Below are 25,686 nucleotides of genomic sequence, written 5' to 3'. Positions count from 1 at the left end.
AAAATATATGTTCATGAATGGTTATTATTTGGATACTGTCTTGGTGAAGATGTTGAATGTGCTATTTTTCACAGATTGATCTTGTACCGTTAGTTACAAGTGTCTTCTCTGTAGGTTGTTACGAAAGAATAAATGTTTATCTTAAAACTTGTTTGTTGGATTTAGTCAACAGTGAAAAATTCCAACTTAAATTTAGAATGAGGCAGTTAAGTTCAGATGTTGAATGTTTACTGGCTCTGTGTCATGTTAATACAGTACTTCAGGTACTGTACTTCAAACCATGTCAGCTTAATGTAGGAGGAACTCCCTAACTGATGCCGTTCTCAGACCCACATATAGTTCCGTCTCCTATTCTTGCGGTAAACGTGTTTTATACCGAAATCGCTGATGTGCGACACCTACTTGTTGTTTACTTTGCCGAACGGTAACTAGGAAGTGGCCTAAATCTGCTAGTGATCAAAACTCCGTAACGTGACTGCCTCATGTCGTCAATGGCGCGTGGAACTGTTTATCACCGGGCTCAAAAGTGGTACTTCACCTGATGGATCTGGCAGCTGATGGCTGTAGTGTTGGGAATTGGTTGAAATCTCAAAATTGATGATTGCTTCATTAGCAACGAACAAGCATCGAAAAAAATTGGTTAGCGTCATTTTTCAGATTTTCCTATCCAGTTTGTTATTGCAGATATGTATAAAATGATTGCAACTTGCTACTTTAAAGTGATGACTAATATATCATGAACATAAACTTCCTGGAGTCTTAGAGAAACATTCAGTCATGGCTTTTCAGTTAGTGAAGTGAGTTTTCTAAGAATTAAACATGTTTTCAGGCCCTGACAACTTCTGAGATATGTTCCATTGTCAAGTTTTTCAAAGACTTAAATGGTAGTTCCAAAATCGTTTATGTTCGACTATGAGAAATTGTGATTGATTGCTTGGTTGTTTGGTCACTGCGACCAATCTTCGATTATTTAAAATTAATCGGAACACCACTAGATTGCTGTAGATGTTAGAGGAGAAGGCCCTTCATGTAAAAACAATGAGCTTTCATATGGTAAGAATTGTTTGTGTTATTATTTCATCCGATATCTGTAAGTACCGCGAGAATAGGAAACGCCTTCCTATATGGGTATGGTGCTCACAAGTCATTAATCAATTTAAAGTTTATGTGGGATTTGGTGGCAGTGGTGGTTGCATGCTTTAAGAATGTTTATTAAAAAAGGAATAATTCTTCTAGGTATTCATTTAATAATTACACTTTCACATTCCAAAAGCACAATATGAACATTACATACATTATTTACAAAATATGCAAAGTACTGCAGAATATAAAAACATGGGTCATATGAAAACATCTATTGTCTACCAACTTTTACACACACAGAGGTGTCATGTACACCCAAGCATGGGTAGACATCTATTCATAAAGCATGACATGACGCTGTGGAAGATGCAAGAAACTGGCTCCACACACTGTACCCATGTGGGTCACCAAAGTGGATGTTTAACCACAAGGCTACCCCAACAGCCCCAAAACAGCTCGATTTCTAAACAGTGATGTTCATCATGCCTGTATAACTTCAGTACGTATAATACTTTTAACCATTTGAATGATATATTAAAAGACAATTTAAACAAACTTCAAATGATTGGACATTAACATGATTTAGGTTTGAACAAACATTGTACATTTCATGTAATTACAGAAAAATGAAACTTCCAATTTCTTAAGTAAAATCGACACATGAACTATCATGTTATTTTACAAATCACAGACAAGCTTCGCAACTTAAACAAGCTGCTATGACACAGGAACTGAATTGTTGATGGGTGGCAACACTTTATGTCGATCTGACCCTGGCCTGTTGCGTGAGGCAGGTCGAGGTGCAGAGGGTGGTCGAGGAGCAGGGAGCTCTCTGTTGGAGGCTGATTTGTATCCCTGTTCAGAAATCAGTTCGAGTGGGTTCACAGTTTCTGTAGGCAGGAGGCCTTTATCAGCGTTGTTCTGACTGGGTGGGGTGTTGCCTCTCTGTAGCTCTGTGGCAGAGTCTAAGTCGGAGAGCCCAGAACCCGATCCTTCATCTTCAGTGCTTGAGTCAGGTGACGCGGGTGGAAGAGCGCCGCTGTTCTCCACACTGATGGTGTTGACGGGGGCGGAGAAGGCACGAAGGTCAATCTCATCACCCAGACCTACTTGGCCATCCACAGCTTGAGGGGCTGTCTTGGGATATCTGTACAACAGGGAATAGAGATATTAGAAATATTCCAACAATTCCATGGTGGGGGACATCAGAATGGAATTTCATCAGAATTTGACACATAATTCCCAAGTGAGGAATCGAACCCTGATCTTTGCCGTGACAAGTGACTGCTTTAATCCTTAGGCTACCAGGATTGAGTTTTACGCCGCTTATAGCAATATTCAAGGGATGTCATGGCGGGGGACACCAGAAATGGGCTTCACACATTGTACTCATTTGGGGAATCGAACCTGGGTCTTTGGCGTGACAAGCGAACACTTTAACCACTAGGCTACCACACCGCCCCTGAGTGAATAAGAACCTGAACTGAGTAACAATTCTTAATTTTCCACTTTTTTATATAAATCCAGCACAAATTACCTTCTGACTTCCCGTCTCAAATTATAACACAATAAATGTATACCCCCATCAGAATCCTGACAATATGTTTGAGTGTCAGTTGGACACCTACCCAGTGAGCAGCTGTTCATACAGGGGAGGCACATAGCCTGCCACTACCTCCTTAGCTGCACTGTGTCTCCTCCGTAGGGACTCCTCCTCCTGAAATACACAGGTGAGTGAGTGAAGGGGTGCTGTCAGGAACATTTATATATATAGAAGTTTCCACAGTACACATAAGGTGTTACCCTGAAGTTTGACAAGATGGACAATTCCGTTAGGAAGGATATCATCTGAATAAATGAGATCACTAGAATGGTATAAAACAGTTGAACTGATTCAGGACAACACAAAATGTGTTTGCTTGTTGTTAAATGCCATACTAAGCAATATTCCAGCTATATGGCAGCGGTCTGTGAATAATCAAGTTTGGACCAGACAATCAAGTGACCAACAGCTTAAAGTGATGCAGGTTGTTGATGTTTATCACATGTACAGGACTGAAGGAAGATTAGCAGATTCTGGGATGTTCAAGGGATACAACTCTGTACACAGAATCGTGGCACCTTCGACCACTGGACCCGCCATATCTCCAATACAATTTATCGGGACACAGGAATTGCATGAATGTTTTCAGAACATCATTACAAACACTCCCAAACTTCCAAGCCACACTAAAAATGGGCTTCACACATTGTACCCATGTGGGTAATCGAACCCTGGACCTCGGCGTGACGAGCGAGCGCTTTAACCACTAGGCTACCCAGCCACCCCAGTAGTTTCTAGACAAACAGGGTTCAGGTTAACTGCATCAAATACTGCCTTCAAATGGATCAAGCCTAGTTCCAATGCATATCAAACACATGCAAATACTCCCGTTCCGAGGTTTCATTCAGACAAACAACATCATGACTCCAAATTTGTTCATCATACATTATAATCAAATTCCCTGTTTGCCTCTCTTCCAAAAAACTCATGGTGTTTAATTACTGCAGACATATATCTGTTTCCAACTCACCACAATCCCCCTTCCAGTTGTAGCAGGGGAGGTAACTTTGCCTCTGGTCTGTGACATGCTGTCTGGAAGGCTTGGTTTAGACCAGGTGCGTGCCCCCATCATGGTGGCTGAGGCACCACCAGGGAGGGGTACATCGGGTCTCCCCATCGCCTCCCTCATAGTTAGTGGTGGGGTCGGGTCATCGTGGTGGGCTTACATGGAGCTGATACCCAGGTAGTCCATCACCAGGTGACGCAGGCTGACGGTAGCCTTCTTGGATGTCATCTATGGGCATGATAATATAGGTATAGTTAGGATCCAGAGGGGGGGTCAGGGGTTCGAACCCCCTTTTGAAAAATGACTTAAGACCACACTGAAGATTTTTTTTGCGTTGGCGGAGCCAATGGGGTGTGTATGTGTGTTAGGTGTGTGTGTGTGTGTGTGTGTGTGTTTTATAACCAATCATGATGTATTACACAGCTTACATCTACAAGTTACGGCTGTATTACCTGAAATCCCCTGTGTGTAGGATCTTGCCAAAAGTTCCCTCAAACAAAACATGGCCGCATTCAGGGCAGTGGTTGGCATCGATGACTGTCACTACAAATAGTCTCCATTTTCCCTCTGGTTGTGATCATGTGACATTCTCCCACCTCCAGAGGTCTGAGGTACTTGGGTTGAAGGCCATGCCGTTTCCCTAGCAGTTGAGCAGTGACCTCTGTGCAGTAGATTGGACGAGACCATGAGGATGTCAAACCTACAATATGGTCACCGTGGAGATGGGTGAGGAAAAATGTCAGATGAGAGGTGGGTTCTTTCCTAATCTTCCAAAAGTCTACTGCAATGTCAGTCCCGGGGATGATACAGCCATTCATTGTGACTGGTCATTATATTCACCATGGTATCATTCACCTTGTCCCACCTCCAGTCTGTAAAATAAGTCAGTACATTATTACTCTAAGGCAAATTGATAGATTTTCCATCCTTAGATTCTCAACTGCAATAATGCAAAAAAATATGAATTACAAACCCTTCATACCAAAGGGGGTAAGACTTCCGCCTGTATCCCCTAAATTTTAAAGATGAGACAAATTTCTTCGAAGTGGCATTTTTAGAAGTTGGATATGTCTTTCAGTATGTTCAGATACAATTAAGGAAACATATTAAAAAACTCATCCTTATCAGATGAGGAATATATATATATTCAGGTAATATGATTTGACTAGCATGAAATTTAAGGGGGGATACGGGTGAAGTCTTTCCCCAAAGGGCAGCTATATATGACTTATAAAAAATGTAAACGCAGTAGAGTCAAGGTTTTACACTGTGCAACACTTTCTCCTATTTTGAACAATTCATCCGACACAATGAAAATACTGCATAATAATGAATACGTACAGTGACATGCCTAATATTAAAATTAGTTACTGTTTTGCAATATTCTTTTGAGTATTTGATGTAATTCACACCTGACAGGTGCAGATCTTGTCCTGTTAACATGATTACATTATACAATCACTGTCTTTAATTTTTTATTATTGTGCGGAAAGAGTTCCTTCCGTTCCCCCAACCCTAAACCTAACCCTAACTTGAATTTTGGACTTTTAGTCATTTTGTGAGTTCTCTAGTAATTGTTGTGTTAAGTTTTGTTAATAATTTTATATTTATACAATATTATTTAGGATGAGGGAACGGGAGGAAATCTTACCATTAAAACAAACTGTAAGTTATTCGGTTAGTGGCAATACACATAGACTGCCGCAACAAGCTGAATACATATCACAGAATAGGACTAGTTCAACGTCCATTCATTAAATGATTTGGACTATTGAAGAGATGTCGTGATGGGCGGTGTGTTTATTGGAAGCTCGAATAGGTTTTATTGCTTGAAGTTATACCTTTCATTGGAGGCAAATACAGCAACAAGTCGTAACAGTTGTAGCAACATTTTGAATGGGAACAGCTTGATTTACGCGCTCTTGGTGTTAAATTGGTTATCTCCCTGTTTCTCTCTCGAAATACATCAAAAACGAAACGAAACCATCCTATCGGTTGCAGAAAATTCAACAGGATGGCGAATTTGTTTGGATCTTATTATCATTTGTTGGTCAATGTCACTATAAAGCGAACTATAATGCAATTACATTTTATTATGACTCTACGTAATGTGTATATGAATCCTATTTCAAGAAGTATTTCCAAATGTTGTTCGCATTTCCGCTTCCGGGTAGCATGTCTGCGGAAAATTTGAGCTGATATCTTTTGACCTTTTGGAAAGTCACGGTGTATGTATGTTACTTGATGCGTTTATTGTAATTTTGCCAATTATCACTTTAAGCGTATGAGTTGCCGAAAGGCTTCCAGACCTCAAGTATCACGTGGCACGAAGATTTAACGAAGAATCATCTTCATCTGTCCGATGACAAACTTTCTGTGTAATGATATTCTGAACAATTTAAGGAGCTTAACCGGCGTGTGCGTGCGTGCGTGCGTGCGTGTAATCGATTCCGAACTGTCATCTTAATTTGAATGTGTGAAACGGGTTGTAGTCTAAAGGACCACTCTGAAATGTTTTAAATAAACAACACTTAAGATACTCTGAGATGTTCAGTTTGGCCCCTAAGCAGACCCAAACAGTCAACATGAGATTTGCAGGCTGTTATTTTATCTCTTGTACATATGCCATGGTGCATCAATAAGTCATCCAAAAGCATTAAATGTTTGTTAAACCATATTGACAGGTATATATCGCCAGTATATGATAGCATATATGATTTTTGTGATTCTTTTTGAAGGAGTTGGTGACCTGATGGCATCCAATTATGCAAAGCGAATGGGTCACCTGGCTGCTCGCATCTTTGGTGAAGTAGCTCGTCCAACCAGTCTGCGTTCCATGAAGGTGGTGAGGCTGATGAGGGAACTCCCTCCCAATCTGAATCCAGAAGTGGTCAACTACTACCCTCGGTACAAGGACACCAACGGTCTCATGATCAAACTCAGGAAACATGGCTTGTTTAGGTAAAGTGTTCCTTATACGCTGTAACTAGTCAGTCATACAGACACGGAAACAAATATGCAATCAATACAGCCCATTTGTGTCTTGGAGTATGTGGCAAGCCTAGATTACCTCAGTTTCAGGCTGAAAATGAAAAAATAATTGGGCCTCTTTTTATTATATTTTCTGAATGTAAGTTAGAACCCATGTTTTACTGTAAAATGTGTTCATTTCAGAGACTAATTGCTAGCAAATGCTGTAACCAATGATTTCAGTCCTTTGAGTGAGTGAGTTTAGTTTTACGCCGCTTTTTAGCAATATTCCAGAGATATCACGGCGGGGATTCAGTTCTTTGATGAAAATTGAGTACAGGTCGTCTTAAGATGGTCATACAGCATTTCCTTGAAGATTGGGTCTTCATCAACCCATGATTGACTTAAAGAGTAAAGACTTAAAGAGTGTTGCAAGAGGTGACTAAATGGAATCAGGAAGTCACACTCGATTGATAGTTGATATTGTATCCCCTTTGCATAAACTGATGCTTTGACTCAAGTTATGTTAATCACTTGACTGTCTTGACCAGACTCAATTACTTTCAGACTGCTGTAACATAGCTAGAATAATGCTGAGAGCCTATCTTTACTCATAAAGCAGATGTCACAAATATTGTGTAACAAAACCTTGTCAAAGTGTCCAAATCTTGTCCTTTTTCCAGGGATGAACATTTAGACTTTCAAGAGGAGATATGACAAGGTTAAAAGGCACTGAGGGGGAAAGTGAAGCCCAAGAAGGGAGAAGGAAAGAGAGCGAAAGAGAGCGATGAAGAGGAAGTGATGTGTCCCAAAGACTTGTGTGTGGAATGTGTTCCAGAGTGTGATTGGAGACATAAAGAAACCAAAATCCCCAGTCCAATATTTGTACAAATGTGGACCAAGGTATTATCATGGTTTTCAGAGTGAATTGTTCTCACGTATGCTGTTGTACCATTCTCAGTCCGTACTCACTTGTAACTTGTATACATTGACTTTGTATACTGTTAAAAGGAACACTGGTTACATACACTTATCAGGCTCACTAGACTAGCTTGAAAGTTGCCATTGTGTCATGTATGTGTCATGTATGTGTCATGTATGTGTCATGAGTACGTGGGCCTGTGGCCATTGTGCTGAAATAAAACTTCACTAACATGTCTTGTGAGTGGAAACTCCAGGATTGCATTTATCATGCTATCTTTGTAATGTCTCTCAGTTTCTTGAATCCAAGAAAAAGTTCTCTATATTATTCCAATCATGGGCCACCTGCTTTCATCTTTTAGAATCAGTGATATGAAAAGGATCCCCATGCTAACATAATTAGTTTTGACCATAGATAATGTAGAGGAGTTGGTGAGGACGTGTAAAATATATGTTCATGAATGGTTATTATTTGGATACTGTCTTGGTGAAGATGTTGAATGTGCTATTTTTCACAGATTGATCTTGTACCGTTAGTTGCAAGTGTCTTCTCTGTAGGTTGTTACGAAAGAATAAATGTTTATCTTACAACTTGTTTGTTGGATTTAGTCAACAGTGAAAAATTCCAACTTAATTTTAGAATGAGGCAGTTAAGTTCAGATGTTGAATGTTTACTGGCTCTGTGTCATGTTAATACAGTACTTCAGCTACTGTAGTTCATGCCATGTCAGCTTAATGTAGGAGGAACTCCCTAACTGATGCCGTTCTCAGATGTTCAAAGATTTGGTCAGACCCACACATAGTTCTGTCTCCTATTCTTGCGGTAAACATGTTTTATACCGAAATCGCCGATGTGCGACACCTACTGGTTGTTTACTTTGCCGAACGGTAACTAGGAAGTGGCCCAAGTCTGCTAGTGATCAAAACTCCGTGACGTGACTGCCTCATGTCGTCAATGGCGCGTGGAACTGTTTATCACCGGGCTCAAAAGTGATGGATCTGGCAGCTGATGGCTGTAGATGTTAGAGGAGAAGGCCCTTCATCTAAGAACAATGAGCTTTCATACGGTAAGAATTGTTTGTGTTATTTTTTCAGCCGATATCTGTAAGTACCGCGAGAATAGGAAACGCCTTCCTATATTCCTATATGGGTGTGGTGCTCACAAGTCATAAATCAATTTAAAGTTTATGTGGGATTTGGTGGCAGTGGTGGTTGCATTCTTTAAGAATGTTTATTAAAAAAGGAATAATTCTTCTAGGTATTCATTTAATAATTACACTTTCACATTCCAAAAGCACAATATGAACATTACATACATTATTTACAAAATATGCAAAGTACTGCAGAATATAAAAACATGGGTCATATGAAAACATCTATTGTCTACCAACTTTTACACACATAGAGGTGTCATGTACACCCTAGCATGGGTAGACATCTATTCATAAAGCATGACATGACACTGTGGAAGATGCAAGAAACTGGCTCCACACACTGTACCCATGTGGGTCACCAAAGTGGATGTTTAACCACAAGGCTACCCCAACAGCCCCAAAACAGCTCGATTTCTAAACAGTGATATTCATCATGCCTGTATAACTTCAGTACGTATAATACTTTTAACCATTTGAATGATATATTAAAAGACAATTTAAACAAACTTCAAATGATTGGACATTAACATGATTTAGGCTTGAACAAACATTGTACATTTCATGTTATTACAGAAAAATGAAACTTCCAATTTCTTAAGTAAAATCGACACATGAACTATCATGTTATTTTACAAATCACAGACAAGCTTCGCAACTTAAACAAGCTGCTATGACACAGGAACTGAATTGTTGATGGGTGGCAACACTTTATGTCGATCTGACCCTGGCCTGTTGCGTGAGGCAGGTCGAGGTGCAGAGGGTGGTCGAGGAGCAGGGAGCTCTCCGTTGGAGGCTGATTTGTATCCCTGTTCAGAAATCAGTTCGAGTGGGTTCACAGTTTCTGTAGGCAGAAAGCCTTTATCAGCGTTGTTCTGACTGGGTGGGGTGCTGCCTCTCTGTAGCTCTGTGGCAGAGTCTAAGTCGGAGAGCCCAGAACCCGATCCTTCATCTTCAGTGCTTGAGTCAGGTGATGCGGGTGGAAGAGCGCCGCTGTTCTCCACACTGATGGTGTTGACGGGGGCGGAGAAGGACGAAGGTCCATCTCATCACCCAGACCTACTTGGCCATCTACAGCTTGAGGGGCTGTCTTGGGATATCTGTACAACAGGGAATAGAGATATTAGAAATATTCCAACAATTCCATGGTGGGGGACATCAGAATGGAATTTCATCAGAATTTCACACATGATTCCCAAGTGAGGAATAAAAACCCCGATCTTCGCCGTTACAAGTGACTGCTTTAATCCTTAGGCTACCAGGATTGAGTTTTACGCCGCTTATAGCAATATTTAAGTGATTTCATGGCGGGGGACACCAGAAATGGGCTTCACACATTGTACCCATGTGGGGAATCGAACCTGGGTCTTTGGTGACGAGCGAACACTTTAACCACTTTAACACCGCCCCTGGAGTGAATAAGAACCTGAACTGAATAACAATTCTTAATTATATACTGATTTTCCACTTTTTTATAAATCAAGCACAAATTACCTTCTGACTTCCCGTCTAGAATTTTTATAACACAATAAATGTATACCCCCATCAGAATCCTGACAATATGTTTGAATATCAGTTGGGTACCTACCCAGTGAGCAGCTGTTCATACAGGGGAGGCACATAGCCTGCCACTACCTCCTTAGCTGCACTGTGTCTCCTCCGTAGGGACTCCTCCTCCTGAAATACACAGGTGAGTGAGTGAGGGGGTGCTGTGAGGAACATTTAGATATATAGGACATTCCTCAGTACACATGGGATGTTACCCTAAAGTTTGACAAGATGGACAATTCTGTCAGGAAGGATATTATCTGAATAAACGAGATCACTGTAAATGGTATGGAACAGTTGACCTGATTCAGGAAAACACAAAATTTGTTTGCTTGTTGTTTTACCCCGCACTAAGCAATATTCCAGCTATATGGCAGCGGTCTGTGAATAATCAAGTTTGGACCAGACAATCAAGTGACCAACAGCTTAAAGTGATGCAGGTTGTTGATGTTTATCACATGCACAGGACTGAAGGAAGATTAGCAGATTCTGGGATGTTCAAGGGATACAACTCTGTACCCAGAATCGTGGCACCTTCGACCACTGGACCCGCCATATCTCCAATACAATTTATCGGGACACAGGAATTGCATGAATGTTTTCAGAACATCATTACAAACACTCCCAAACTTCCAAGCCACACTAAAAATGGGCTTCACACATTGTACCCATGTGGGTAATCGAACCCTGGACTTCGACGTGACGAGCGAACGCTTTAACCACTAGGCTACCCAGCCACCCCAGTAGTTTCTAGACAAACAGGGTTCAGGTTAACTGCATCAAATACTGCCTTCAAATGGATCAAGCCTAGTTCCAATGCATATCAAACACATGCAAATACTCCCGTTCCGAGGTTTCATTCAGACAAACAACATCATTACTCCAAATTTGTTCATCATACATTATAATCAAATTCCCTGTTTGCCTCTCTTCCAAAAAACTCATGGTGTTTAATTACTGCAGACATATATCTGTTTCCAACTCACCACAATCCCCCTTCCAGTTGTAGCAGGGGAGGTAACTTTGCCTCTGGTCTGTGACATGCTGTCTGGAAGGCTTGGTTTAGACCAGGTGCGTGCCCCCATCATGGTGGCAGAGGCACCACCAGGGAGGGGGTACACATCGGTCTCCCCATGCGCCTCCTCATAGTTAGTGGTGGGGTCGGTCATCGTGGTGGGCGACATGGAGCTGATGCCCAGGTAGTCCATCACCAGGTGACGCAGGCGACGGTAGCCTTCTTGGATGTCATCTATGGGCATGATAATTTAGGTATAGTTAGTAGTGGTGGTCCGATTAATTGAAATATTTGAAGATTGGTCGCAGTGACTAAACGACCAAGCAATCGATCATGTTTTCTCATAATCGAACACAAACAATTCTAGAACACTTGTTTTCATTAACAGTATTTTTTACTAAGTTGGTTTTGTCTGTTAAATTTCATAAGCACTACAAGCTTGTTCCAAGTCATGATTGAATTTATCTTAAGACTTAAAGAAATTTATGTTCCTCCATACTAGTCATCCTTTAAAGATGTGAAAATTTGCCAAAAAAACCCCAAGAACTGCATATTTTTTTCTTTATTTTTTGTGTGCATTAACACATTTCATAAATGACGCTAACCAATTATTTTCGATGATTGATCGGTTGTAATGTACCAATCATCAATTATGAGATTTTAACCAATTCCCAACACTAATAGTTAGGCAACAATTCAAGGGAGGTAATGCAACTATGAGGTATTAAACTTGTTGGGATCATGATTGGTTTGATTGGCATAAGTAAGTGAGTGCGTTTTGTTTTTGCACCATTTCAGCATTATTCAAGTACTACCATTGTTTGGGACACCAGAAATGGGCTTCATACAATGTACTGGTACTCATGTGGTCAATTGAGCCCGACCTTTTGGCACGATGTCTGGAACCTTTAACTATCTCACTGCTCTTATCTGGCATACAATAACTAGACAGCAATTGGATGTTAGAAATTCGAGCTATCAGCCTTAAGCATCATGCCAGCCCAATACGAAATCTCAACACTGGATTAAAGAAGATCGAATAAATGAGTTTTGTTAATTTTTACTTGAACCATTCAATCTAAATAATAAACGGATGTTCAGAGATTAGTATCAGCGACCAGGGAAGACAAAAATCCAAAAACCGTTTTGAAAGTCCTGCTGAACCCTAAATAGTATCCGTTGTCTGATTGGTTAAATCTGTTTGGATATCTCGCATTTGATTGGATGGTCATAGGTCACTGAAAGGTTAGCTGACGCGACCTTCTACTAGGATTTGTTAGACTCAGTATATCAGTGTAACAGTGTTTAAACTCCCAAAATTCCAAGCCAGACAGCTGGACTGGTAACTTTAAAAAATTACCAGTCCGGATACAAACTTGCCTGTCCGGTTTTCAACAATGAAAAATATACAAAGAAATCAGGTTTATGAATACTTTACTGTTTGTAGGCATCGCAATAAACAACATAGCACTAACAGGCAATGCATTGAGTTTAGGTAAACTGAAAGTACATGTGTTGTGATTGGTTATTGTAAAAAGAAATGTCCAATCGTAAATAGTTTAAAATGACAAGAGAACCTGATATTATGAAATATTTACTGTTAGGGGTAAAAACATCTAGCAGACCACGGACAGGCTACTTTTGAAATTCAACAACCGTCCAAGATGAAATAGAGACCATTCTGGACGGTCGGGCAGGCGGGAATTTTAAACGCTGAGTGTAACGAATAATACTGAGCCTAAGTTTACTTAGACTGACCTGTGTGAGACCAATGTTCACTTACCACTGTTGATCTTCATGTCGAAGAAGCCTGGGTGGTCCTGGTTGTAGTCCTTGTACATTTCAGCTCTCTTCAAAGTGTCTATGATCTGCTGCTCAGAGTACACTCCTCTCTCACGGAGTCGGCGCTCGTGAGCCTCATGATCCAAGGGAAGTATCAGCACATACCTTGGCTCAAAGTACGTGTTTTTCAGTGACAGTACCCCCTGAAACCAACATTTGCAAGATAATTCTTGACTTCCATTTAGGGTGAAATGGTACGATTTTACCATGGTACTGTACTGTATATTGCGGTACAAGGCCTTCGGTACGTTTTGTTTCAAATTGGTATATGAGATATGATCATCAGAAAATTGACAACAAGAGCCAAACCTTACATTGTTTAATAACATGGAAAAAGAATCATAATCTTTGTTATTTTGAATGAACAAAATAGTCATTTTATGATTAGATAGAAATAATGGCCTGAAAACCAAAAATACCGATTTTTGGGATTGCATTACAGTATACCGAACCGAAGGCAAAATACTGTGGTTCTACTAATACCATGGTATATTCTTTCACCCCTAACTTCCATAACAGAGAGATTATCTCTAAATGTTAGGAAATGTTTACGCTTTAACTGTTAGAGTAAGTGAGTTTAGTTTTACACCGCACTCAGCAATATTCCAGCTATATGGCGGCAGTCTGTAAATAATTGAGTCTGGATCAGACAATCCAGTGATCAACAAAAATCCTCCTTTGTTAAAATATATATGTCTTTTCTAAAATTCCAGTTACAGTCAGGAAACTAGCAGTAGGTGATCCATAATCCACGATCTAAAGGAATTTTTCAGATAACCCAATGTTTATTCACTGGTTAGTACAGAACTCATTACATGGCGTAAGAGACTTTAAAAAGTTAAACACAGTGTGACAGTTAATAACAGTGTGAATCGCTCATGGTTTCTCACACACAAAGCAACTGAGGGAGCTTACACCAAGTTGTAAACCTAGTTGGACTGTTGTATATTGGTTTGAGTGTCGTTACAATTACAGAGTTTTTATATCTGATGTTCTATGTTCTATTGTGTACTAATGTTGTATTGACCACCACATGACTTACCTCCAGCTCCATATGGACCACACAAGCCAGACCCTCTCTGGCCACGGCCTCTACAGACTCCATCTGAAGACCGTACCAGTCACCGTGGTATTCGCTGGACTGGATTAACTGACCCTAGATCAAACAAAGTGGTTAATCTCATTAATCTATGTTCAAAGTCACTTTGAACAGCAGGGGTGGAAATAACTTTAAAATTGCTAGTGTACTCCGGTACAGTGGCACATGTAAATCACTTGCCCTGATAGTTTTTTCACTATACCGGCCGTTTTCTTGTTGATTTTTAAATAAACAACATAATTAATATTGGAAAGTCAACTGGACACCGGTACAGTGTGATATACAAATTTGCTTGCCCGACAGAAAAAACCACTGGACTCGGGCGTCGAGCAATGGGTTATTTCCACCCCTGAACAGTATTTCTGTTATATCCAATAATGTTTATTTGATGTTGGTCCAAGTAATCAAGGTCTTTGACATTTACCAAACAGCGTGTGCTTCACTGGTGATGGGACAGATACAGGATTTTCAAAAAACGAGGGGTGGATGCATTTAATGCCGTAATCAAAAAAGGAATTTGGGCACTGATGGCACATTTAACATGTAAGGTGTTGAAAACATAATTTTAATTGCTTGTTCAATGCAGCACTCAGCAATATTCCAGCTGGCAAAATACTGTGGTTCTACTAATACCATGGTATATCTTTTTAATTGCTTTTCACCTAAGCTTCCATAACCATGGTATATTATCTCTAAATGTTAGGAAATGTTTACGCTTTAACTGTTAGAGTGAGTGAGTGAGTTTAGTTTTACACCGCACTCAGCAATATTCCAGCTATATGATGGTGGTCTGTAAATAATCATGCCTGGAACTTTCATCTTAAATGTCTTCTGTTACGCCTGCAGTGTATGAATCTATTTGCATCTCTTAGGATGTCTATGTTTAGCCTCCATGATTTATCATATGCCATCTGTCTGCATCACATGAAGATCAATATATGAACACTGTTGTTTGTCTTATACCCACACTTTTTATTACTTGGTTTACCCTTTGGGATAATAGTCTTCAAAATTTGGTTTATGCAAAATTACTTCCATTTATAACATGCTTTGATATGAATAGACAAAGTTATCATGTCTTTTCTTTTAAGGCCACACTTTTATTATTGTACTTGGTTTATGGATCCATGAACCTGAAGCTGTAATGTTTCGCTTTGAATAAAATCATCATTACTTCATATCTTCGAATTTAGTACATTTCCGCAATCCCCTGTAAATACACACAGATGATATGGGGTGTATTTGTGACGGCTGTATATCTTTAGTGAATGGATGAACCAAATAATAAAATAGACAAAAAGTAAACAAACTTTTAGAACAATGTTACCATATCTTGGAATACAATCAAACTTTGTGATGTACAAACTGCCTTACCATTTTGATATCAATCTCAATGTTACCCAATTAAACTTTGTACAAACTGCCTTACCATTTTGATATCAATCTCGAATTTTTCAATGGAAACAAAGTTGTAGTCTTTCTCATTGACTTCATCAGAGTAGGGCTTCCTGGTTGTGTCCGGCACACTGTTGACAGAGGGGCGTGATGTGACTTGGTCATGAATCATAATAACTTAGTACAGAGATTAAGGTGATCAGTTAAAACAGTTGCAAATACTAATGTTGAAATATCAAAATATTGATGGTTAATTTAATAGAATACTGAAATAAGTATCAACTGATTTAAGGATGAAATGATAAGTAAAGTACAATAAAACCATAACTAGTTGTTAGTTGTTAACACCATACTCAGAAATATTCAAACTATGTGATGGTTGTATGAGTGAGTGACCAACACCATAGTGTCATTTCTATCTCTATTTCTTATGCTCATGTCAGGATACAATCAGATATTTGAATCAGGATCAAAATGAAGATCAGTAATGTCGAATGGCTCAAGAATGTTTATCAAAACAGAAGAAAGATATAACAAGAAGACATGGTCATCAATATCCCCTGCCACAGTGTTCTGTTCCTATTTGGTTCTTGTTTTTTAACTCCACCACAACATTCATGTCCTTAAAACACATACCACATTTGGTTTCCCTGTCTATAACGGTTACTCAGAGAAAATCTGTTCCCACAGGGATACCGTGCACTAAGTCAAGAAACACATGACAAGGGCCATAACTCTGTAACAAATTGTAACACGGTTTCTGTTTTCGAACTCGATCAAGGCATCCATGTCCTGAAAACACATACCAAATTTGGTTTCCCTATCTATAACAGTTTTCGAGAAAATCTGTCCCTATCATCTCGGATGGATGGAGGGAGCTCAAACCTACATCCCTCTCCCAGTTCGTGGCGAGGGACAATAAACTGGATGATCAAGTAAAAGATTAGAATAATGACAGCAAAATACTTGGCTCTTTGATCAATAACACTGCATATGTCCATAGTTCATACTTACCCATAGCCAAAGTAATCTGAAAATTCCTCTGCTAGTTTGAGAGCAAGGTCTTTCTTGCCCGAGCCTTGAGGACCCACCAGGACAAGCATGGGGTACACTGTCTCAATGTTTGGTAACGTACTGCAAATAGAAAATTTAAAGATGAACAACACTTTCTATATTTTTAAGTTCACAGATTTGAACCAGAGCAAGACGTCAGAGTCAAATAATAGACAAAGTTACATATCATAATAGTTTTTTCAACCTCTCAATCTTTGTTGGATGGGTCTCAGCAAAATAAAAGACCACCATCTTCTTTGACAGGAATAGTTACATGTATGTGTTAAAAGGTTGAATATCAAATATCCTGTTCTTTAAACAGAATTATAATATTTTTTCTCTTGAAACTGTTGAACTTCAAACCACATAAAATTACTTAACTACATAAGTTCTTTTCTAATTTTCTTTCAAACTACCAAACATATTTGGTTTTCAGAGTCTTTAAACCATAAAAGCAAAAATATTATAATCTCAACTACAGATTCAATCTCATTCATAAAAATGGTAAAATGTAAAATGTTTTGATAGTATGTCACATTTTCATTTCCCATAAACATCATTCTGAGATGTGTGAAGACCGATGCCACGTGCCATGTGACATTATACCAACCTGTCCCACACTCTACTTGGCTGCAGGAAGTTGTAAACCACATGCATCATGTGATCTCCGGCGGCCACAACCTCTGGCGGAGGGTCAAACATGTTCTTGGCAGCAACCTGGGAAAACAGGCATACACTTACAGTCTGTTTGATTTCAATTGAGACCGATGAATTGCTCACTAACAACACCCAAATAAAAAAGTTGTTTAACAAACGATCATTATTTTGTTGTCACTTTTCCCTATTTTTATAAGTAGTACTATGCCATTCGTAAGCCTCTGATAAACTACAGAGTTACGATATGTTGTAACATTACGAAAGCTTTGTGGATCGGGACCCAGTACTAGACAATTTAGTGACTGACATCATGAACATTGAGATACGATGACATGTGGTGGGTCAACCAAGTCAGGTATCCTGAACAAGCCATTTGTTTGTCAGCTCCTAACACAAGCATGTCTTGCTGAGGACAAATTCTAATTGATATATTCAAGGGTTGTTTCACTGAATGTGGACAAGACAAGCCAGTGATTGATACAGTTGCAATTAGGAACCGTTCATAATTTATGGTTAGGGGAGGTGATGATGATTTTTATGTACAAAGTAAGTGCCTCCTTCCCCACTCCCCGATTATGTCATGTACTAAATCAATGACACCGCCCTAGTACTAAACAAAACCCCTCTAAAATCATCATCACCCTCACTAGCCATAAATTATGAACGGTCCAAGTTAGGGCTCAGACCTGGGAATCCAGATTTCAATTACCCAACTCTACCCTGGTATTCAGTGTAGTTTTCAGGAACTTGGGAACAAATTGGGAATTTTTTTAACAATGCCCAGGCAACTGGTATTTAGATACACATATAAAATGACATGGTCATGCATTCTCTGAACTTTACTGAACCAAAATGTCAGATGGAAAGCAAACACAGTTAGAAAAAAATGTGAACGCAAACAAAATGGATAGTCCTTTGGATACCCAGATCCTTCTTATGACCAACCTGACCCAAGCACTCATGCTACCAACCCCAAGCAACATGTCACAATCCATACCATCACCAAGCCTGACCAACCAATACACGAAGATGCCTCTTTCCCAGGACAAAGTGCTGAGAATCTAGTCTAACCTGGATTCCCTTTAGTTTTCTGACAGGGATTGTACATGAGTAGGTGACTGTACCTTCTCCTCCACTTCAACTCTCATCCTGTCCAGGTCGGTCAGACTCTGTAGCCTGAAGAGGATGGAGAGTCGGTAGTCAGGCAGCTCCTGGACCGGGTTCTGCAGCAGGTTCAGCTGCCGCAACATCCCCAACTTCATCAGATACTTCATCTCACTGATGTCGATCACCTGTCATGTTACACATAAATGTACTGCCAGTACAACATATGAGTGAGTGAGTGAGTGAGTTTAGTTTAACGCCGCACTCAGCAATATTCCAGCCATATGGTGGCGGTCTTTAAATAATCGTGTCTGGACCAGACAATCCAGTGATCATCAGCATAAGCTTTATCTATGCAGTTGGGATACGATGACATGTGTCAACCAAGTCAGCGAGCCTGACCACCCGATCCCTTTAATCGTCTCTTACGACAAGCATGGGTTACTGAGGATCAATTCTAACACGGATCTTCACGGGTCCCAGAAATATGAACATAGCATTGCATCTGTACAGATGAGAAAACTAATATGACTGTTTTATTTTCTTACATCAGCATTATTCAGAATACACTAGCATCATTGTAATAATGCACTTCTATCACAAAGCATGATATTTTGTAGACAGGAAGTATAAGTTTCAAGTGAAAAATGAACCATATATATTGGACAAAGTGACCAAAAAATCAAAAGACCAAACCAACCTCATTGTTTTCCAGGTCGATGTACTCCAACAGGTCATGACCCTCCAGACCAGACAGACTGCGGATCTTGTTCCCAGACAGGTTCAGGTGCTACAACATGCAATGACACAATCCCTCAATGACATGAAGTGTGACCTGATAAGGTCAGGCCTGGATACCTATATGATGTATGCGGGTATACTATTCTGCAGCTGTCACACACCTAAGCAACGTGGCATCTCTCAACAAATAATTGAGAGTAATCTCCCTTGGTTTCTTGTCAAGTTTTGACCATGAGGACAGACCAATTTTATTTTTTGTTTTACAGATCCTCCGTTTTTAGCAGATTGTTTTTTGCCTCATATACACTTCATAAATTGCCAAAGTAAAACACTTTTAGTATTTAAAAGGAATATTACTTTGACTGGTGATTTTTTCCCCCTCCTGCCTTTAGGTTTTCTGAGGACAAAAATCTGTTAAACAAGAAATAAAATTGGTCTGGTCTCATGCTATCCAAAAAGCATGCTATCAGTGCCACCATGTTATTGGAAACTTGGTCTGATATGATGTATAATATGAAAAGTGAAACATAATAACTAACCCATGTACAGCACACAGAAACTTAGGTTAAAAGTTGGTACCACGTACCACTGGGACTTCAGAACTGACCCTCACGTCTTGTCAGGCAAATGACTTTGTTCAAAAGATTTCTCTATTCACAAATGCAGTGAATGGGTACTCAGTGCGATGAGTGACTGTAAGCTTCTAATGCCTCATATGACAGCATGGGTTGCATTATTTAACTTCCCAGGGAGATAATGATGAATTTTGACTGAACATTGATCCAGCGATCAGAGTAATACATGTAATACACAATCTGAGCAATACTTCAAAAGATGGATTGGCAAAGTATACATACTGATTAACATTAAACATGTACCTCATACTACTCATAGATCTTCATATAAAGTTTTGAACTCAATCACAGACATCTGTATGTAGATATACCAAAGATAACATTCTTCATATAAATTCACATATTTTGAGGGGTGGTGGGGTGGCCTAGTGGTTAAAGTGTTTGTTCATCATTCAGGAGACTTGGGTTTGATTCCCCACATGGGTACAATGTGTGAAGCCCATTTCTGGTGTTCCCCACCATGATATTGCTGGAATATTGCTAAAAGCGGCGTAAAACCAAACGCCCATATTTTCCTGAACACGCAATTTCTAAACTTATAAGCTTTCTTGCTGCAAAATGTCCAAATCCTTTACATATGTTTGATAAGTTTGATGGAAAATGCAATCAAAGCATAGTAAAGTATACATATACATACTTTAGTGGTAAAGTAATGAGATCAAAGGAGCTGCCAGAGGGCAAGTTAACAATAAGTCTATCAATATGTCATGCTGTTGAACACTGGATTGTCTGGTCCAGACTTGATTATTTACTGACCACCGCCGTACAGCTGTAATATTGCTGAAAGCAGCATTAAACAACAAACAAACAAAATACAACAACAATGGATCTTATCTGTTGTATGATTGAAACTATTGCAATACACACACTTACCCTTATGTATTTGAGGGATTCTATATTTTCAATCCTTGTTAAGGAGTTGTGACACTGTAATGAAAAGAAATATATGCATAGAATGTTGACAGCTCTTTTCATAATATCATTTCCATCAATATTATATCACATCAGACATTTTCATAAAAACAGGTATATCTTCACGTAATGTGAAGCATTAATGTCATCACATATAAACAAGGTCTTACCATATTTAGATGTTGAATAGGCAAGCCCTCTAGACCCTGTAGGTTTTCTATCTTGTTGTGGGCCATACTTAGAAATGACAGTCTTTTACAGCTGCTCAGTCCCTTCAGTTCATGAATCTTGTTATCTGGAACAAAGGGTTATCTCCCTTGATGTGTTAAACATATTATGTTTGTTTCTTGTGTGTTGTTCACACAATTTCCAACTTTATGACAGCAGTCTGTAAGTAATTGTGTATATAATTGGGATATGATGATATGCATACACCAGTGAAGCAAGCCAACCACCCAACATTGTTAGTCACTGCTTGCAACATGGGTTACTGATTAGACCGGAATTTCTAGCTTTACAAGCAAGAGGATATGTAAACAATAGTGTTTAAGCAGCATTAAACAGCTGAAATGGATTGCTTTGATACAAAAATGATCCTGTGTAGGGTCTTGTCTTTTAAGCAGGATTAAATTTTTATAAAGATATTGAGTTTTTCAAATATATCAGAAATTCTGTCATTGATACTCAATTCAATACATTTAAGTTTATTTGTTATTTAACGTCGTAATGAGTATTTAATCAAATATGGTGGTGGTCTGTAAATAATCAAGTCTAGACCAGACAATCTAGTGATCAACATTATGAGCATCAATCTAAGCATCTGGATATGAAGACACCTGTCAGCTAGCTTGACTACCCAATACCGTAAAGTGCCTCTTAAGACAAACATGGTTTGCTTACGAATTTTCAGCCGGATCTTTATGGGTACAATAAATTGAAGATTGTACACCCCTCCACCACAGCTTTTGGCATCTAAAATTGTATCTGTTAATATAAATTGTTCGCAGTTTATTCTAGTTCTGAGGCTATTATTTCCACCTTTTGGAACTATTCCTGAAGCTTCACTGACGGCAAAATATACATATTGTGGAGACTAACTCCCAGAGAAGATGAGAATAAAATGACTACAAGAAAGTCAATGAGCCAATCTTACTGTCAAGGTTGAGTTTCTTCAGGCATTGATGTGCAGAGAGGTCACTCATCTCCTCGATCTGGTTGAAGGAGAGATCCACTATCATCAGGCTCTTGGGAGGGGTGAAGTCCAGGACCCTGGGGAGCTGGTTGTGTGAGGCGTCCAGTATCAGCAGGTGCTGTAGGTTACTCAGTGGGGACAGGTCTAGACACACCAACATACTTATGTGAGACTTGCAGTCTATCTATTCGTAGATCTAGGTGAGGGAGTGGCTATAATGACCCTAAGTCTATTTGTGATCCGTAGTAGGTGAAATTGATGGGGAAAATGACACTTAAATAAATGGTAAAAAAAAGAAGCCGTGTAAATTCTGGTTCAATGATGCTGCAGTATTTGAAATAAGGAAGGATCCTGGAGTCTTGAAGATTTGTTGCTATAGTATTTGAATCCAGGGACCCTCTAAATGTTTACCTTAACATTTGGGTTCGACTTCTTGAGTTTCTTCATCCGATTCGAACAATTATTGCACTTCCACATGCAAATTAATTATCAGGTAAAATATTATGGATTCAATATTTTCAGAAATCCTGGATCCACATTTGCGACAACTTTGGAAATGTCATTTGGAAAACATTATATAGCAAACGAGATTTAATATGACCTTGATGATTGTGTTGTTATTGAAAGATTTTGTACATCCAAGCAAAACTGAGGTAGTTTTATGTAATTTTGAAATGATTGACTTTCTGACTTCACCAAATAACATGAAAACAATACTAGTTGTTATATGCCAGTAATGGTATAGTAATATATATATAAACATTTACTGTAGAGCCTGTGAAATCATGTCAACATAAGTGCAACATAGTTGCCTTTATCAATGCGTTATAGAGAATGGAAAAATACATATTTTGTTTGTGTTTTTCTTACCTGTAATTTCATTGTATGGAATCTCCACCTTTTGTAAATGGACATATTCTGCCAAGAGACTGATGTCCCTCAAGTTGAAGCCCTGTAATACAGATGTATCTTTCATAAGTACCCTTTGTAGTTTGTTTTTCATTGTTTGATGAAATACTCGACAGCAATCAAGCTATATATATGAAAGCGTTTTTTAACAGAACATGTCTGGACCAGACAATTCAGTGATTGGGATCAGAAGCTTTAAGCTGTGCACTTGGAATACAATGATTTGTAGCCAGATCACTGTCATGTGGGCTGATCAGTGTATCATCCGATCCGTTTAGCTGGCTCATGTTACTACAGACCTTTATTTTTCCTTCAATCTGGACAAGTGGGTCTTTGTGGTTATTATCAGAGTTATGATCTACAATTAATTGCTGTGAGAAAGAAAACTCAACCAGTCCTGAGATGCAAATGTTGAAATGATTCATCCTAAATAAACACTGCTTTTATATGTTTTTAAATGCTTTAGTAACCTCATATGGAACCAGTCCTTTTCTATTGCTGGATATTGATATAGATAATAGAGATAAACAATTGTTCACTAAATATTGATCAGAGATTGATAAATATTAGAGATGTAACTAAAAAAAGATGAAAAAATCACCCCCAGAAAATCAACACATTTCACATCACTGGTGAGTTGTACACATGGATAAGTCACAAAAACAGGACTCTGAATGTGATTTATAAGATGTCCATGAATGAAGGCATAACTGTTTTGTGTGTATATATGGAAACTTTATTTCATGACAATAGTTTATGTAAGATGTTATCAATGAAATAATTACAATATCGATACTCATTGACAATTCTTCCGATTAATGATATTTCCGATTATAAATCTTTGCAGCCAGCTCTATCTATTTCTAAATACTATCTGTAACACTGAGGATTACACTGCAGTTGGTTAATTAAACAATAGAGTATTGACTTGTTGTTTAAACTGTATTTTCCATTCTATTAACCACACTTTCAGCCCCACAATGCTTTCCCTTTGAGCACAAAGATGGAAACATCATGGAATCTATGTGTAAGTATATTACTTGTGACATTTTACCATTTATTGATAAAGGTGCTATATTCAGTTATCATTATTTAATGAATTAGTGAGTACAGGTTCTGGGTACGATTGCACTTTTTTCCACTACCACTGTTGATTTATTTATGACCATGAATACAGACCTTTTTTCAATTTTTTTAGTTTGGTTATTAATAGATTCACTGATACAAGACGCATTTAAAACAGGAAATTAATACTATTAAACCTACTGCAATGCATTTGTGGTGAAAAATATTACCTTCTCTGGGTGCAGCCTGACAAAAAAAGTTACCTGCACTAGAAATAGTGTTACCTGCACTGGTCAAGACTGTGTATATCAAAATCAATCCCTGTGGTTTTATGCTGCTTTTAGCAACAGTCTATAAATATCAATGTCTGGACACTGGACTTTGTGACCATAAGAGGAATCAAACCTAGGCCTCCTGTGAATGCTTTAAATACCATGCTTCCTCAGTGTCCCCACAATTCATTGGACTGACAGAACGAGAACATCAACAGATTTGCAGTAAACCTTTCATGACAATTAAAACACTTACAGGCACTGTACAGTGTAAATACACTTGATACGCCCCTTCAGCAGATCGGCCCAGGTTGGACAAGCCACGCCCAACAGTCTCCTCGTCCAAAATACCATCAGGTGAAAGCTGAAAGAAGCAATGTACAATTAGCAATGCATATTAGCTTCCAATAAGAACACTGGTGTATATTTCCCCTGTTTCAATATTCTTTAAAGGAGAAAGATTTTCAGCTTGTGGTCGTATCTTTAACAAACTGGACAATTATTCCCAAACATATAAAATTATTATGAATTCTTACCTCGACATCGTCTTCGTTGTCAGTGCCCCCTGGTCCGAGTCCGACATCATCGTAAATTTCATCAACAAGCGGCTCGTCTAGTAAATCTGGGTTGTCGTCTAGCTTCAGAATATCTGTGTCCGTGTTAATAAGATGTGTTTCTCCATTGACAACAACATATTCACCATCAACAACGGGATAGTATTCCGCATCGGGGATGTTGTCGCCTAGGTCCGCCATCTTGAATGCGTGTCTATGGATACCAGCAAGCCCGCAGCAAATGCTATTTTATGTGCGCTTTAATCAACTGCATCGACTCAGTACATTTTTTCATTTGTTTTGCTTTTTTCTGCAATCAGCAATATTTATAAATATGACAAAAGTTTATAAATATTTAATTGTGGTCCAGAGATGCTGATAACTGACATAAAGACCATCGATGACATACAAGACAGCAAGCCTGACCACAGCAAAACGGCACCTACGACTACCACCATTTGTATCTTGAAAACGGTTCAGCATGGATCTTTGCGGGTAGTTTGTTATCAGAGAATGATCCAGCCGTTTCAAAATTTAAGAACAAGCATGATGTGAAACATAAATAAACGGCGCATTGAATAACTCAACTAAGTGATTTATTCTTCATTTCTACCGAATAATTCATCTTCACACATTTATATAATTTTCTGCGGCTGCTCATTTCGTTGCTACAGTTCAGCAATCATTTTTCAACAAAATGAACCGGTTGTTAAGAAAATTTATTCTTTACTGAATAATTTCATTTCACACATTTATAACACACCAATCATTTGAAACGAACCGGTTATTAAGAGTATCTTACTTCAACAAAAAGCCAAAGAGCTCTTTGGGATTAAAGGTGTCCTTTCCTCTCTTAATAAATCAAATATTTTTTAAAATCAAAAATATTTAAAGCCTATGTTCCGTCGTCATTAAATGGAATATGCCCCTAAGTCAAAAATTATATAATTATTTAAATA

At 38.8% G+C, this 25,686-nt stretch overlaps 1 protein-coding gene across 1 annotated transcript; it reads right to left on the bottom strand.

The window, feature by feature from the left end:
* Positions 1 to 1,234: 1,234 nt before the first annotated feature.
* LOC124272521 (leucine-rich repeat and guanylate kinase domain-containing protein-like) lies at positions 1,235 to 24,934 on the bottom strand. The gene is made up of 16 exons (XM_046707727.1): positions 24,710 to 24,934; positions 24,430 to 24,537; positions 22,798 to 22,879; positions 21,889 to 22,071; positions 20,906 to 21,030; positions 20,697 to 20,750; positions 19,148 to 19,237; positions 18,468 to 18,635; positions 17,297 to 17,403; positions 16,648 to 16,767; positions 15,668 to 15,764; positions 14,182 to 14,295; positions 13,081 to 13,282; positions 11,269 to 11,531; positions 10,323 to 10,411; positions 1,235 to 2,230 (listed from the first exon to the last, which is right to left on the bottom strand). Exons 1-16 carry the CDS (start codon positions 24,926 to 24,928, stop codon positions 1,801 to 1,803), a joined length of 2,451 nt encoding a protein of 816 aa, XP_046563683.1. The 5' UTR covers positions 24,929 to 24,934; the 3' UTR covers positions 1,235 to 1,800.
* Positions 24,935 to 25,686: the final 752 nt, after the last annotated feature.

This window comes from Haliotis rubra, unplaced genomic scaffold (genome assembly GCF_003918875.1).
Source record: "Haliotis rubra isolate DU_JTF1 unplaced genomic scaffold, ASM391887v1 Scf170, whole genome shotgun sequence".
Classification (NCBI taxonomy): Eukaryota; Metazoa; Mollusca; class Gastropoda; order Lepetellida; family Haliotidae; genus Haliotis; species Haliotis rubra.
This window is presented reverse-complemented; position numbering and strand designations above follow the sequence as displayed.

Bases quoted from the DNA above. Each gene is read 5' to 3' on its own strand.
- LOC124272521 (XM_046707727.1), bottom strand. From the start codon at position 24,928: ATGGCGGACCTAGGCGACAACATCCCCGATGCGGAATACTATCCCGTT. The intron at 18,636-19,147 runs GTTGGTTTGGTC...GTAACATGACAG, and splicing joins TCGACCTGGAAAACAATGAG to GTGATCGACATCAGTGAGAT. The intron at 17,404-18,467 runs GTACAGTCACCT...CTGTTTTCCCAG, and splicing joins GAGTTGAAGTGGAGGAGAAG to GTTGCTGCCAAGAACATGTT.